This window comes from Cyanistes caeruleus, chromosome 5, assembly GCF_971803275.1.
Source record: "Cyanistes caeruleus chromosome 5, bCyaCae1.hap1.1, whole genome shotgun sequence".
NCBI lineage: Eukaryota > Metazoa > Chordata > Aves > Passeriformes > Paridae > Cyanistes > Cyanistes caeruleus.
In genome coordinates this window covers 55,772,717-55,787,870 of record NC_141705.1, presented here as the reverse complement: position 1 = coordinate 55,787,870, position 15,154 = coordinate 55,772,717, and the positions used below count along the sequence as shown (strand labels likewise).

The 15,154-nt window shown below is 45.5% G+C and overlaps 1 protein-coding gene across 26 annotated transcripts in view; it reads left to right on the top strand.

Annotated features, from left to right (window-relative positions):
* The window catches only part of SEC31A (SEC31 homolog A, COPII component), a 41,065-nt gene extending 27,869 nt beyond the window's left edge, over positions 1-13,196 (top strand). For 4 of the 26 annotated variants that reach the window (XM_086889154.1, XM_023926229.2, XM_086889148.1 and 1 more), the window contains 8 exons: positions 67-196; positions 1,220-1,528; positions 5,180-5,227; positions 6,694-6,752; positions 8,665-8,937; positions 9,327-9,446; positions 11,500-11,571; positions 12,446-13,196. In XM_086889154.1, coding sequence (XP_086745280.1) covers positions 67-196; positions 1,220-1,528; positions 5,180-5,227; positions 6,694-6,752; positions 8,665-8,937; positions 9,327-9,446; positions 11,500-11,571; positions 12,446-12,625 — 1,191 coding nt within the window. In that variant the 3' untranslated portion in view covers positions 12,626-13,196. Of the gene's footprint in view, positions 1-66; positions 197-1,219; positions 1,574-5,179; positions 5,228-6,693; positions 6,753-8,664; positions 8,938-9,326; positions 9,447-11,499; positions 11,572-12,445 lie in introns of all 26 variants that reach the window. The other 22 variants (XM_086889153.1, XM_023926228.2, XM_086889147.1 and 19 more) reach the window with 6 other exon arrangements.
* The last annotated feature ends 1,958 nt before the right edge of the window (positions 13,197-15,154 follow it).

Below are 15,154 nucleotides of genomic sequence, written 5' to 3'. Positions count from 1 at the left end.
TGCATTACCATTACCCATTAAATACTCTCTCTCCCAACCATTTTTCCTGTAATCTTTTTTTGACAGGGAGACAACCCACCTCCTCCAGGGTTTATTATGCCAGGTGCTGTTGGCCCCAGCATGCCACCACAGCAAGCCACATCTTCCAACTACAGCATGTACTCGCAAGCAGGAACGCGGCCAGCGTACCCACAGAGTGAGTAACAGCAGCTTCCCCCTCTCCCTCCCACCCAGGTGGGCCAGCATTAACTCAGGGATAACCAGTCCCCTCCTTGTGGTTGAGAACATCCAGACCAAGCCAGATCCACAGTTCTTGCGGGGTGGACAGAAAGGTGAGGTGACATCTGAGCGTTGTCATTTCTCGGTGGGGTCCAGGCATCAGAAACCCTCTTGTCAAACATTCCTCTTCTGCTGAGGTGTCTACCCACAGCTCTCAGACTCACTCCTCAGCTGGCCTTGCCCAAGGGTGTGCTAGGGTCAGAAACTCCAAAGTCTGACTCCTGGGAAAGCAGCACAGGCCTGGTAAGGAGAGACACAGCTCATCTGTGTGCAGTTGGGCCATCCATTTCTCATTGCAGCTCCATGGAAATGGGAGAGGGGATGAGGAAATGAGGGCAGTAGTAGAGGTGATTGAAGAAGGGGGCAGAGCCCTGTCTCACTCAAAGCAGAGACTGAAAGCAGTACTTTCAGTACTGCATGAGGGAGGAAAAATGGCCACAGATGGGCAGATGCAGTGAAATTGGACTGCAGGGCCCACAGTGAAAGAAAGGCTGTGAGCTTAGATTCCCTTCCAGAGTCTGTATTCATTTCCTTGGGCTAAGTTTTCCCTTTGTGAAAACCTGGGACAGGACTTTCCTTTCTCTGAGAGTCCCTGTGAGGATTTTAGTGGTCCAGAAGAGAGCAGTGTCCATGTGTCCCAGCCCCACCCCAAGCAGCGTGGTGGCTTTGGGCTGGAGGGTGTGTGTGGGAGAGCAGCAGTCCTTTGAGCCAAGGTCATCCTCTCTGTGCCTCCTTGCTCCCAGTGACAGGCTGGGGATTTGAGCAGCCCTACAAGTGCAGGTAGAGTTGTGGGAGCCAGGATTTGGCTGGGCAGGTAAGTGGTTTCAGTGGGTAGGGGCATGAAGAGAGGAGAGTCAAGGGAAGAAGGGAGCAGAGGGGGATGAAACCCGCTGCTCTGTTATGATCTCACTGACTGACTGTTTTTTCTCCCTGTTTGTAGCGTATCAGGCCACACAGCAGTACTCCTCTGGAACAGGGGGACCAGCTCTCTATCAGCCTCAGCAGCCTATTGCTGCCCCTGCTTCAGCCTCTTACCCCAGCCCCGCCCCTAACACCGCCCCTTCCTACCTGCCCTCTGCCCCTGCCCACCCCATGCCCTCCCCGCTGTACCCCGGGCAGCCTCAACCCTCCCCAACCAGCCTGAATCCCGTCTCTTCCTTCCCTGTTCCTCCTTCTGGCACCTTTCAGCATGGCAGGCCAGGACCTCCAGCAACTTCTGTGGCTTATGCATTACCTACTGGACCAACAGGTACTCTGCCTGCAACCAGTGACCTTCCTGCATCCCAGAGAACAGGTCTGCGCTTGGACAGGGGGGCAGGCAGGGAGGAGGAGGGAGGGGTTTGGTCTTCACCCTCTCTGTTAAATACTTTTTTCCTTGTGAATGCGCTGTAAAAAGTTTGCTTTTGCATAGAGATCAGTTCAAAGCATTTCTAAACCACATCATCATCCCTGTGCATCTGTGATAGGGCTGTGTTGGTGCACTGTGGATGCTAAATGCGAAAATTAAGCAGGGAACACAGTCTGTGTGAAACTAAGTCACATAAGCTTCTCACTCTGGCCTGAGAAAGCATAATGAAAAATCCAAAGAGTCCTTGGTAAAGGACAGCAATCTTTGCAGGTGTTGTTTAGAATCCTTGTTGTTTACTTGTAAGGAACAGCCAAGGGGTGCTGTTCCACTTAACCAATGATGGTGATGTGTTGCTTTGATGACCACTGAGAGTTTTACCTCTCAGACCTTCTCAAACCTGTCTATAAATGAAGATCAAGAATAACAAACTTTGCTCTCTTGGACAGTGCAGCTAAGAGAGTCATGCTGTGTTTCTCACCATTCCTAATATAGTGTGACAGTGCACTAAGCAGCATGAACAGTCACCTTTCTCTGGTGAGCCAGGCCTTGCCACAGTCACAGAGCTTTTGTCTTGCCCAAGACAGGGTGCTACAACAGGCTTGTTACGAGGCTGTTGTATGCCTTGCTTGGCTCATGGCTCAGTTTTAACATTGGTGTCAGAGCCTGCGCTGTGACTGGAGAGCAAAATACAAAAATGAGCAAGTTTTCCTAATCGCTGTAGACAAGATGATCCCAGTTCTCCTTGCTGAATGATTTTGCAGATGTGATTTGTCCATGTCCCTGGTTCTTGAGCAGCCTTTTAAGCTCAGGATTGGCAGCATATTTAATTCAAACAGCATTTCCCGTGGCATCGGCTCTTTTTCATTTTTTTGTCCCTAACCTCTTACTGTGATGGGATTTACTGTGGCTGAAAATGCCTTAAAAGATAATGAGAAGTGATTTAGAAATGCTTTTAAATGTCTCTTCCCTGAATGTCAGTTAAAAGCATGTGTGTGTGGCTGACACTTTGGAGCACGTTGGAGCATGCTTGGTGAGAGAGCACTTGCTGAGGTGGGGCTCCATGTCTGCTTGTGACTGCCTGGGTGTCACTGCTGTGGGATAGTGACCTTGCCTGCCCTAACAAACCTGTCCCTTCACTTAGCAGCCTGTGAAACAGCAGCTTTGCATGTCAGACAGTGCAGGAAGAATCAGCAGTCCTTTTCTAAACCTGCTCATGAACATCCTTTGCATCCAGGTGGTCCAGCTAAAGGGTCAAGGAGCAGATCTGGGAAGCAGAGGGTATAGGGAACACTGGGCAAGATTTGAGGAGTGTTTTGGGGATGTCTGCTCTGCTGACAGCCCCTAATGTGCCCACTATCATTCCCTCTCTTATTTTAAAGCTCTGTTAGGTGTAGTGCAGTGCAGAAAAGGCATTTTGCCTTTGGCAGCATGAATCCTATGGGTAGGTGCTCCTGTTGGTGTCCTCAAGGCTGGCAGCTTACATACCCCCTTGTGTTTGGGGGAAAATGGTGTTTTGCTATGTCAAAAAACAGGACTGGTGTAGGACTCCAGAGGACTTGCCAGAGTTGCAAGGGGAGAAAAGGCCTTTTCCATCCACCATGCAGCCAGATTTGGTGTCCTTTCTGGTTTTGGAGGTTCTGTACTGTGACCTCTCCTGACCCTACATAACAGGGCATGTCAAATTTGAATCTCTAAGCCAGAGGAATTATTGAATTGGACGGAGGGAGAGTTGTTGGATAGGGTTCTGGGCCTGGGATGTCAAGCAACATATTATAATGCCAACAGCATAGCTTTTGCACCTCCAAGTAAATGCAAGGCACAAGAAAATTGTTCTTTCTTACCCATTTTACTACTCAACTGCATCACTGGCAGGCACTTCAGATCTGCCATGTGCTAAGTTTCTTGCAGTGACATGACATAGTCCACATGGCATGCTCAGAGTGGGTGAAGCTCTTTTCAGAGTTAAAAGTTTTTCATATTAGGTTTTTCATCAAACTTCCTGAGAACTATCAATGCTGCTTCTGTTTTTCTCGGCAGCTATGGTGAGCAGAGTAGCCAGAACAAAGTGTCAGACCTTTAGGAACCCAAACTTGGGCATCCTCTCTGATTTCTGCAGCCTTAGGCTGAAATGCAGAGGTGACTGCAGGGCATGTGAAGGTGCTGAGTCCAGGATGACTCATGCATACACACAAGTGATGATTGCAGCTGGAGAACAATGGCAAAAGATAAATTGTGTCTGAAGAGCACACTCTGTTTTCTCCCAGTGTTTAGATTACACCTTTCAGAAAGCATACCAACAAGAATGAAGAAATCCTTGTTTTCTAAGTGCAGCAATGACAGAGTACATGCTTAATATGCTTAACCACATTTTCTGAGCAGCTGCACTGCCTAGTGGGGGATGCCTTGGCATGAGGTCCTGTAGAACCATTGAGATCCACAGCCAGGAGTAGATCTCACCTGTAACTCTGAGTGTTCTGGTGCAGTGATGCTGATCCAGGCAGTGGTGTGCTTTTGTGTGTGGTGATGATCTTATCTGGGAACATCACGCTTCACTATGCAGTTGTGACTCATTTAAAGGCAGGAGGAAGGAAAAAGTATCTCAAATCTGAACTCTTGAAAAGCACCTGACCTTTGAACTGGCTTGGATTTAAAGATGCATGTAAAAAGGAAGAGTTCTGTAAATATTTTCTGGTTCTTTGCAGAGGCACATAACATCAGTATGTTAAGCTGTGCTTGAAGCTTCTGTAAGCAAGAAAAGCCCACATTTTATTTTCAACCCCTCTCACTTTGTTTTGTGATGGAACCTGCTTTCAAGGGAGTTCTAATTTTCAGCATCTTGAATCTTGTTTGAAAATGCAATAGACCAATCCTGAGCTAAAGGCAGGGTTTGCACCAGAAGTTATGAGCAGGCCAACCCCAGGGACAAGAGTTATCCCCACAGCCCCTTTCCTCTTTGGGATGGTGAGGGCTTTATTGGCTACATTTTGCCATTTGGGTTTGTTGCTCAGTCTGAGCAGGCAGTGTGTCTTTTTTGTGTGACTGTGAAGTTGATGTGCAAACATACTCAGGTTGCTGGGCTGCATGCAGTTGAGAGTGTGCCTTGGTTTGAAAAAACACTTGGGAGATCCACCTTAAGGTCAGATACTTCAAGCATCTCTTGAAAAGCTTTCTGGAATGGTAAAAAGGTGTTGAGAAGATTGTGACTAAGAGTAATAGTCTGTCAGCTACACTGGGATAGAAAATGGGAACACCAGAAGAGATAAGAAAAAGGGCCTGAAACGCTACAATGTTTGCTATAAACAGCTACAAACACTGATTTACTGCATGGAAAGAGCAACAGGCTTGTTTTGGGGGAAGGTGGACAAAAGCAATTCTGTGGGGGTGGGTTGAACAAATGACTTGTCTCCAAGCTGGCATTGTAATTAGGTTAGGTGTTTTTTTTCCTGCTGATGCATGTTGTGAAACTAAATTGCTGGTCAAATTAAAGACCAACTGTTTTACTATTTTTGAAGAAAAATTTTTTTTTTAGTTATCTTTGCATTTTGTCTGCAGAAAGTCTTCCATCTCAAGACCAGGCCTCTCCCTTCGCAGGTGAACTAGGTACCACCTAATCTGAAAATAATTACAGCCACTACATGAAATTAATTGAACGGACATCAATTATGCAAATGTTCTTTAGAGAACATTGTGTGATGCTGTTTGCCAATTAGACTTTAATCAAATAATTTTTTAATTCCTTAATTGAAACCAATAACAATATATCTGGAGTTTTTAACCACAGAAACAAATTCTTTTTAAATATTTTCCTTTTTTAATGCAAATTGTTCCAGGAAATTAACAGCAGTAACAGTCTGGGAGATTTTCTTAATGTGCTACTGCTATCAGTTGGACTCCCTGTATCTGAAATACTCTGGGATTTTCTGGATAGGGAGGAATAGAGGAGGCTGCCAGGAGATGGCACTGCCTTTGGTTAAAGAGAAAGCAGATGTGAAAAGGGTTTTAAATAGTTTTTCATTTACCCCTTTAACATGCTCTGGATGTGGAACTTGCTTGACAAAAGCCCGGGAGCAAATGAAATTTCAGATAAATTGAGCAAATTCTGCAGTAATGTTAACCTGTGCTGTTGAAGGTAAATTCATCATCTGCTAAGTGAAAACACTGTGGTAAAAAAGTCCATTGAGCAGGGATTTGGTTTTGTTGGCTTTTTGTGGCTTTGTGCAACAAACCCTGATTACTCAGGAGGCCACAGTAATGCCTGGATGTAATGCTGTGGGCCCAATTCCATGTGCTCCTTGAGGAGATGGGCAGCTCTTTCTAATGCACTAATGGGAGCTTTGGGGTGCAAATCTCAGCTTGCAAACAGGAGCTTGCTGTCTTGGGAGAGCAGAGGGTTTGCTGCAGAGCAACACCCCAGTGAATTGGAGTGAATCTGCTCAGACATCCTCTGTGCTTCCAGTTGCAAACAAATCACCCCTGGTACAGAAAGCCAGATTTTTCCATCTTGCTCAAGCAGCTCTGCTCTGATTTGGGGATACAAAGCACCCAAATCCATGCTGTAGCTGGCAGGGAAAAGCTGGGTTTATGGCTCTTTTGTGTTTCCAAGGTGACTGGGTGAACCTGGCCTGAAATGCTTAAGGCCTCTTATGCCTCTTTTTGTGTGGTGTTGCTGGGGAACTTGGTGTACAAATGTCGTGGATAAGCTCTCTTCACATATACAGTATGTGTAGCAGAGCTTTTTTGGGCGTGGTAGGCCCTCCTCAAAGGCATGTCTACTCAAAGCTTTTTTTCCTGCAAGGGAAGAAAAAGTTATTAACTTGAGAACAGTCAATTAATATCCCAAGCCTTGCTCAGAACGCATGGAGCCCAAAGGGTCTGATGGCAGGGATGCTGGGAGGCTCTGGCTGGCACAGGAGATTTTCTGGCCCTCAGGGAAGGGCAGAGGAGCAGGCAGGTCAGGGCAGGCTCTGCCAGTAGAGCCATGACATGGATCTGGCCCAGCTGAGCTTAGGAAGGCATCACTGCCCTCTTCCCAGGTACTTAAAGTCTCTGTTTTCTTTCTGTCCCAGGGCCTCAGAACGGCTGGAATGACCCTCCCACCCTCAACAGAGCTGCCAAGAAGAAGAAGGTACCTTAGGAAGTCCTACCTCAACACAACTGAGTGCTGGTCACTTGAAAAACAATAATTTTAGCTGCTCCTGGGAAACCTGTTGTCAGGAGAGGGGAAGAGAAGGGTTAGCAACAAATACAAGCTGCATCTCATGAGCAGAAATGGCCTTGATGTCTCTCTGATATTTGTTACCCCTGTCAAAATGTCTAAGCCTCTAAAAAGATGGTGGGTTTTTGCTGAAGTTGTGGTTGTCAATAACAACATTGTTCATGGTTTGAAGCAAATACTTCTGACTCTTTTCATCTGCAGTAAAGCAGCAGAGTTTTGCAGATGACACTTAGACAAAATGAGGAGGCTGTGCAAATTGTTATAGATTATTGACGTTGCTGGAGCTGAAAGCAATTTATCCTGATTAAGGGTCTGACCCTGAGAGATCTGTTGAGAGTAAGACAATTTCCATGATGGAGATAATGTAGTTTTGCAATATGGATTTAAATTGCAGCAGCCCAGGATAACTGGGAACATTTTGCACAGAGCAGAGTGAGCCTTTTCATCCCCTGGTGCTGCTGTAGCTGGAGTATCCCCACAGCAGTCAGTGTTACCCACTACTCTCTGACCCTGGGAAGCAAGAGTTAGTCTGGAGCATGTAAATTGTGGGGAGAACAAAACATTAGAGTAGCCAAGATAAGGTCTGGGTGAAGGCAAAGGCAGAAGTCTTCCTTACCCTTTGGCTTTTGGTCTCTGCAGTCCAAGGTGAAGAAGCTTTTGGAGGCTGGATAGAGAACTCTTAGTGTTAGAATAACTGCTGGAGCAGAGATCTCAAGCAGCAGCCTTCTGCACACAGGGTTTTTGCTACTTCTGTGTGTGTGTCACAGCCAGAATTTCTGCCATAGCCAAGGCTTGCGGGTTGGCTCCTTCCAAATGAGGAATGTTTGTTGCATTCCCTGTTGGGTATTTAACAAATCTGTCAGCTCTGCTTCTATGTTTGTTTCCCTTCTGTCCACTGTCTGAGGGGTGGTGTAGGATATTACAAAGTGACTCACCACATGGACTATTATAAAATAGAAGAAATGTCTGGCATTTCAAGCCATAATTTTCAGCTGTTTTCTCCTAAGAACTTATTCACCACTCAAAAGTTGATTGCTGTGATTCATTTCTTTTATAATTGACTTTGTTGCTGGATTGGGAATTTTTTTTTTTTTTCTGTCCCAAACCACTAGCTTAATTCTAGCACCATTCATTTGGGTTCTGTAATCTTCCCTTTTTTTTTCCATGCCCACCCAAAGAAATGTGCACATTCCCATGGAAGCCCTTTCTGTTGTTTTGATTCCTTCATGATGTGTAGCAGAGACCAGTAGCTCATTTTGTTGTTTCTTCCCTCTACCAAATGTTTGTGAAACACTCCTGTGTAAAGACTGGCAGATGCTCAAGGATGAATCTGAAATGCCCTGATAATCTGCCTTAGTGCAGACCTGTGTGCCAGAAACTTGAAAGGCTTTCAGAAGCTTTACTGGGGCATGTTGCTGGCTGTGACCTACGTACTGCATGGACAAAAATACACCCTTGAAAGTGAGACACAAAAGTCTAAATATAATGACCCAATAGTAAGAATAGATGTAGGTGTGGGTTAGTTTTCTCTTCTAATAGTGCTGGTCTGCCAAACCTCTGGTTTGGAGGGAGAGTGGTTCTGATTTGAGGTGGCTGTACTCAGCTCTTGTGGCCAGAGGCAGGCTGGGCTGCCCCAAGGCACTTCTTGCTGTGCAGCCAGAGGGAGGGGTTTGGTTAGCCAGAGCGAAATTGTCTTGTCTGCCCCTGTTATTTCTGTATGCAGCACTCTCAGTTACTGTGGTTTGGGATGTCTCTAAGAGCTGGGTGCTGTGCTGTGCCCACAGCAGCCACACCAATATAAATGCCCTGCTTTTCTCCCCAGGTCCCTGACAATTTCCTGCCCCCAGTGCCCATCACCTCCCCCATCATGAACCCGCTGGCAGATCCGCAGTCTCAGATGCAGCAGCCCCAGGCTCCAGCACCACCCAGCAGTGCACCCAGCTTCCAGCCTCCACACCTCCCTGCCGGGCAGATGGTGCTGCAGGGTGGCTTCCAGCCTGCTTCCCAGCCCCTGGGGCCATCCATCATGCCACCCACCGTTTCCAAACCCAGCACGGAGGGTGCCCCGGGGGCCCCAATTGGCAATGCCATCCAGGTAATGTAGCCCCAGCAGTGTGTGGGTTTGTGTGTCCATCAGCAGAGCCTGCCAGGCAGGATCCTGTTGTCCAGGCTTTTCTTGTAGCTCAGAGTGTACTGTGGAGTTCCTAGGCACTGGCTTTGCACCATGCTGGCATTTTGCTACTGTAATCTCCACCTAGATGCCACTAATCCTATAGTCAGTATGGGCCAACAAGCTGCTTCCTTCTGCAACTTTCACAGCTTCCCAGAGGGAGCAACAGCAGGTGCTGGTAAAGTCACCTCCACACACCCACAGGGAAGAAATAGGAGTTGTGCCAAGCTAGGTAACAATGCCACTCGGTTTAGCTGAAAGCAACGTGTGGGCACAGTGACCTGGAAAAGCCTCACCTGTTCTCTGTTGCTCAGCACGTGCAGGCACTGCCAACAGAGAAGATCACCAAGAAGCCCATCCCTGAGGAGCATCTTATTCTGAAGACTACCTTTGAAGCTCTCATCCAGAGGTGCCTGCTGTCTGCCTCAGATCCGGTAGGTGATTTCTGATAACAGACTCATCTCAAAGGGAAGGTTAACAGTTTAACTCAACCACTGGAGCTGGATAGGAAAAACATTTCCCATGGCAGCCAGTACCTTGTAAATGAGCTGTCCCTCCCAAAGCTTCTCACTTATTTCCGATGGCCAGTAAATAACACGCCACCACAAAACCCAGGTGCTGGCTGTTCAGCTCGTGCCTGCCACGTGCTAAAAGGTGGTGCTGGTGGCATGCAGAGGACTTTGTGCACTGAATTTGCTTTGTCAGCAGCACAGACTCGTGTCTTGTCAGTTCAGTATCAGTTAATTGTTCAAAATCCTTTATTTAAAGGCTGTAGAGCTCATATATGTGTGTGTATGTGTTTGTATGTATATCTAGTGTATTCTGCATTCCCTTTGACCTTTTCTTCCTCTGAGTGCCCCTTCCCCCAGACAGACAATGAAGACAAAAGCATTCCACTCGTATCTGCACCTGAGGATTGCTTTTCTGCTCTGTCAACACATTTTGCTTGCTTCTTAAGTCTCTGATTTTCTTAGGCAGTGAAAGTGTTTCAGCCCTTGGAGACAAGAGACACCACCCTGACTGTACACATCAGTTATTGTCAGAGCAAATACAGGCACTGCTCAGCTGTTTCATTCTAAAGGGGAAAATGGGAATGGGAACTAAAGAGCGAGGAGAGCAAGCAGTTTGCACTTCTACCTAGTTGCTTTGGCTGGAGAGACGTCTTGCTGTTCCCTAGGCACGATTTATTCTTCTCTGTCCTAGCTGACTATCTGTAAAATGAAAATAGCATGTGCACCTTTTCATGGGTCTTGAAACAAATGTTCTGTGGTCATGCATATGAGAGTTAGGCAGTCCAAAAGAACTGGGGGTTTCTTACATGCTCCTCCTGGACTACCTTTTCCTTAGGTATCTCAGTTCCTTGATGACATAACTGCTTCTGCATGTGGTCCAAGATCCATGTGCTGTGTTCTCCTTTATGCCATCTGAACAGCTTTCCCTAATTTCTAGCACAGCAAGCAGCCAGCAGTTGGTTTTCCCCCTTGAGCTAGAGCATTCCCACAGGCTTTATTTTCTCCAGGCAATTATTTAATCCAGAGAAATGCTTCCAGTTGCCAAGGAAAATGGCAATTATCCTAAGTGAAGATGGATTGATGCACAGACTGATTTAGGAGGAAATTCCATTGCTCTTGTGCACTGATGCCATTTTTACTGCTGTTGACCAGCAGCTTTTTTGTGCTCCTGCAACTGTAACCTTGATGCTTTATTACTGTTTTATTACTTTGGAGTAATATCTACAATTTTAGATGTTGTTTTAAAAAATAATAAAAAGTGGATAAAAATTGTTTTTTCCAGAAGCTCAGCTCCAGGTGAAATGTACTGGGGTTATTTTAAGAGCCTTTGGTGGCAGAATAATTCCAGGCACATCAGTGGGTGGTTTACTTTATAAAAGTCACAGAAGCACGAAGTGTCTGTAAGGACAGATTGGGTTAGGCTATTAGTTTTTCTGTTGACTCTAAAAACTTACAGACAAGCTGCTGGCTTTACTAATCACATGAGGAATAATGTAATTAGGATTTGCCATAAATGATGATTGAGTTGTACACACTTAGAACTGGAGAATCTGCATGTGCCCTTAAGCTCTCACTAATGTTGCTGGATACTTCATTCCAGTAAGAATTTTATCCAGTTATCATTATGCTTTTTCAGTGAACCACAGAAAAAAAATCATACTGTAACTCAGAATTCTGTCACTTATCAGCTATGCCAGTGAGGTTTGCAAATCACAAGTGGCTTTTGGGGTGCATCTCTATGGTTTTCTATTTTCTGTAGAAAACTTAAATGTTTACATGTGGAGAACTAGAGTCATGTGGTCTTTCCTAGCAAAATCAGGGGAGGAGAGCCCAGAACAAAGAATCCAAATTATGTGTTAGGAAGATGTTGTTGAGAAAGGAATTTGATGTGCTGCATAGACCTCTTTGCAATGATATCACATTGGTCTGGGGTTCTTAAAATCACCGTGCTTTGATGTATTTATTTGTCTTGCAGCAAACCAAGAGGAAACTGGATGATGCAAATAAACGCCTGGAGTTTCTGTATGACAAACTTAGGGAACAGACAGTAAGTTCTGTTTTACTTCCCCCCACCCCTCAATCACATATGGCAAATTACTTCATTGGTGCAGTACTACTTCTGCAGTGTGTAGCAGGTGCTCATTTTTTCCTTTGGGAGTGTGCTTCAAATCCATTTATTGGAAGTTTGCATGGCTTTCTTAGAAAACAGCCAGTCACTGTGCTTGGTCCCACATGCCTGTGCAGACTTTACAGAGTTGTTTTGGGGTCATGTCATGGGTTTTATGGTGCTGTGCAGAGGCTGTGCTGAGCCAAAGAGCAGAGCTCCTTGCAGCAGGCACCATTTCTCTGCTCCAGGCAGGAACTGAGACACACAGCCTGGGGTCAGAACAGAACCCAGGGGATTTCGATGTTGCAGGCTCACTGACTTCACTGGAAGGCAGATGTGCAAACACTTTTGAAGATCTAGTAATTTTCCCAAAGCCTTCCAGGAGGCTTCCTTTGGCAAAATAAAGGACTGTGCTTAAATATCTTAGTACCTTAAGATTAGAGTGATGTAATCCTCTTGTTGTCAGGCCATGTTTGCTGAGCAATTAACCTCACCCAAAGGTGTAAAAGCTCAGTAGGTTTTTCTGGTGCCCAGAGTCTGTCACAGCAGGTCTCCCACTCCAGGGAATTGCATCCAGGGGCTGGCAGGAAAGGCTTGCAGGGCATAGCAATACTGCAGAGAAGGTCCATTCTGGTTGAAGTCTATTGTTAGACTTCCCAGTGACTGTTCCCAGTGTGGTGCAGCTCTGAAGATGGCTATCTCCAAAGAAAGGAACTAAGTGCTGCACCTTCCTGAGGGCCAAGCACTGCACTCAGAACTTCTCTTTTTCTAGTTTTCCCTTTGTGCTGATCTGCCTTGCTTGCCTTCCTTGTAGCTCTCTCCGACCATCATTAGTGGCCTGCACAACATCGTGAAGAGCATTGAAACGCGCAACTACCAGGAGGGACTGAACATCCACACACACATCGTCAGCACCAGCAACTTCAGCGAGACCTCTGCTTTCATGCCAGTCCTGAAGGTTGTCCTCACCCAGGCCAATAAGCTGGGGGTGTGAGGTAGCCCTGCACTTGCAAAGCCCTGCTGGTTGCTTTCCCAAAGAAGTGCATTTCTGCGGCAGACATGCGGGAAATGGACCAAATGCTCGTCCTCACAGCATGGCGCAGTAGAGCTGACAAATGGCATTACACTCTCCCTGCAAAGTACTTTGTTCTAGAAGGGCTGTGGAGCCCTGGTGCTTTTCTTCTTATTTTAATCCTTTTCCCATCCCTAACGATTCTCATCTACAAATAGTATATTTAATGGATGATGTCCCACGTTGTCAATTTTTAGGTGCATGTTATGCTGCTAAACAGTGGCTTTTAATAACAGATGTATGTGTTGAAACAACAAGATAGGTTGTGCATTGGACCCTAAAACAGATTATTCCCTTCCACCCCACTGTTCCTTATCCACCAGATTAAAAACAGTCTGATCATGTTACCAAGTGTATTTGGTTTTTCATTTTATGAAGCTGCTTGCAGTTCTGTTATCACAATTTACGTGTTAAATAGCTTAATTGTGCACTGGGGCAAAAGAGCAAAATAAAAGCTAACATGATATTTTCAATAAATGTAAATTTATTAAAATTTGTCTTTATGAAGTGCAGTGGAGAGATTTTGAATGAGTACAGTGGGGCTGCTTTCTGTTGTGTCCTGGGCATGAGAATACTTTTGTTTTTCCTCTTTTTATCACTGAAAGGTCTGTGTAGAGCACAAAGAATCAGCAGTTGGAAGAACTGTCTGGCTTTGGGAAACAAAAGAAACTGTTTTGCATGAAAACAACCTAAAATATCAGTGCTTGTGGAATGTAGATTTGGCAGTGCATACTGCAAGAAATCTCAGTAACATGTAAATCAATGCTGACTTCTGTGACTTCAAACAGATTTGTCAGGCAAAACAATTGTATTTCCTTTCCAGCGCTTTTGTACTTCGTAAGCTTTTAAAATTGGTGAACACAAGGCTTCACCTTGGAGTTACCTTATTTCAGGAGTTTAAACAACAGTTGGAGTAAGTTTTTTGATCTACATTATAGGTTTCTAAGCAGTGCTACAAGTATTCTTGTATAAATGTACTTATAGTAGTGCATTCAGCACCTTTGTGTCTTGATTCAAGGTAGAAAAGTTTTGAAAGAGCACATTCAAAGGTAAAGAGGAATAAAAAAAATGTTTTTTTAAAAAACACTCAATAGGGTAAAAAGCAGCTGTGCTGGGCTGGCCTGTGCTTTCTGTGATGTACTGCTTAGCAAGGAAAACAAAAAGCAATCTCAGTATTTCAGGACCCAAACAAGCAGATAGGAGGTAGTACTAGAGGAATTTAGGAGCTGGCCTTTCATATGCTCTCCCTTAGTGTTTTTGGGAGTTCCTCTGGACATGGATCAGGAGTGGTGGCATGTACTGGCACTTGTGAAGGACAGGCAGATGGGTTCATATTTTGGGAAGCTGGCTGTTTCTGGCAGTGACAACTGAGGAGACTGATGGTGGCAGAAGGGCATGCCCTGCAGTAGGAGCAGGGTTGTGGGCAAAAGCCCTGCTGTAAATTGGAAGCTCTTAAGTTGGGAACAAGAGCAGCAGGATGTGAGAGTAATTAGCTGGGAATATCTCCTTTGTAAGATAGGGCTTTGTAAAAGCCAAGGAACGTTTAATGACACAAACCTTCATGAGACTTGCATGCATGTCAAAGAGGATGCCAAGTGAGAAGGGACTCAGCAGGGCACACATGACAGCGACATGACTGAAGAGTTTATTTGATGGGAAGAAATTAAATTTTTCTTGTTCCCCTTGTGATGAGCACAAGGGAATCAGGTTGCCTGGAACTAGAGAGCAGTGTTGCATGAGAACAAATGTTGTATGAGGTGTAGGTTTGGTCTGGAAAATGAAGGGGTCTAAAATGAGACCAACAGGTAAGAGGGAAACGAGGAGGGGTTTTGAGGTGATAGTATCCTAAGAGTCCCCTGATGTTGCACCATGGCCTGGACACTCAGCAGTGGAGTCATCTCCTCACTGAAAGGAAAACTCTTCCACCTCAGCCACTGTCAGGAGCTCGGGACAGAAACACTGCCCGAGTGCATAACAGGAGTGGATGCAAAAATCTGCTACTGCTCTCCTGAGAGCAGCTGAGATGAATTATCAGTTATGCTGCCGTCTGTTCGTATCTTCAAGGAATGCCAAGCAATTAGCCACCCATCTGATGGGATAAATGCAAACGGCCATCTTCATTTACAGAAGGCAATGAAGCCTTGCCAAGTTGTGCTGGTAAAATTATTTGGCCTCAAATAGCCTAATTTTGATCTCACTGAGTGAGAAGAGATTTATACCTTTCTAACACCAACCAAGCTGCTCCTCTTTGAAGCCACCCAAGGCTGCAGAATTATAAGAAGGGATGGAAAGAAATTGAAGGATGTATTCCAAGCAGTGTAGGTGTTGTCCGGTGGCAGCTGACACGAGGAGGTACCTTGCTACTTGAGTGGTCACCACCCAAGCAAAAGAGCCAGCAGGAAAGGGCAGAGTTAATGCAGCTGTGTCCTATTTTCTGGAAACAGGTGGGGA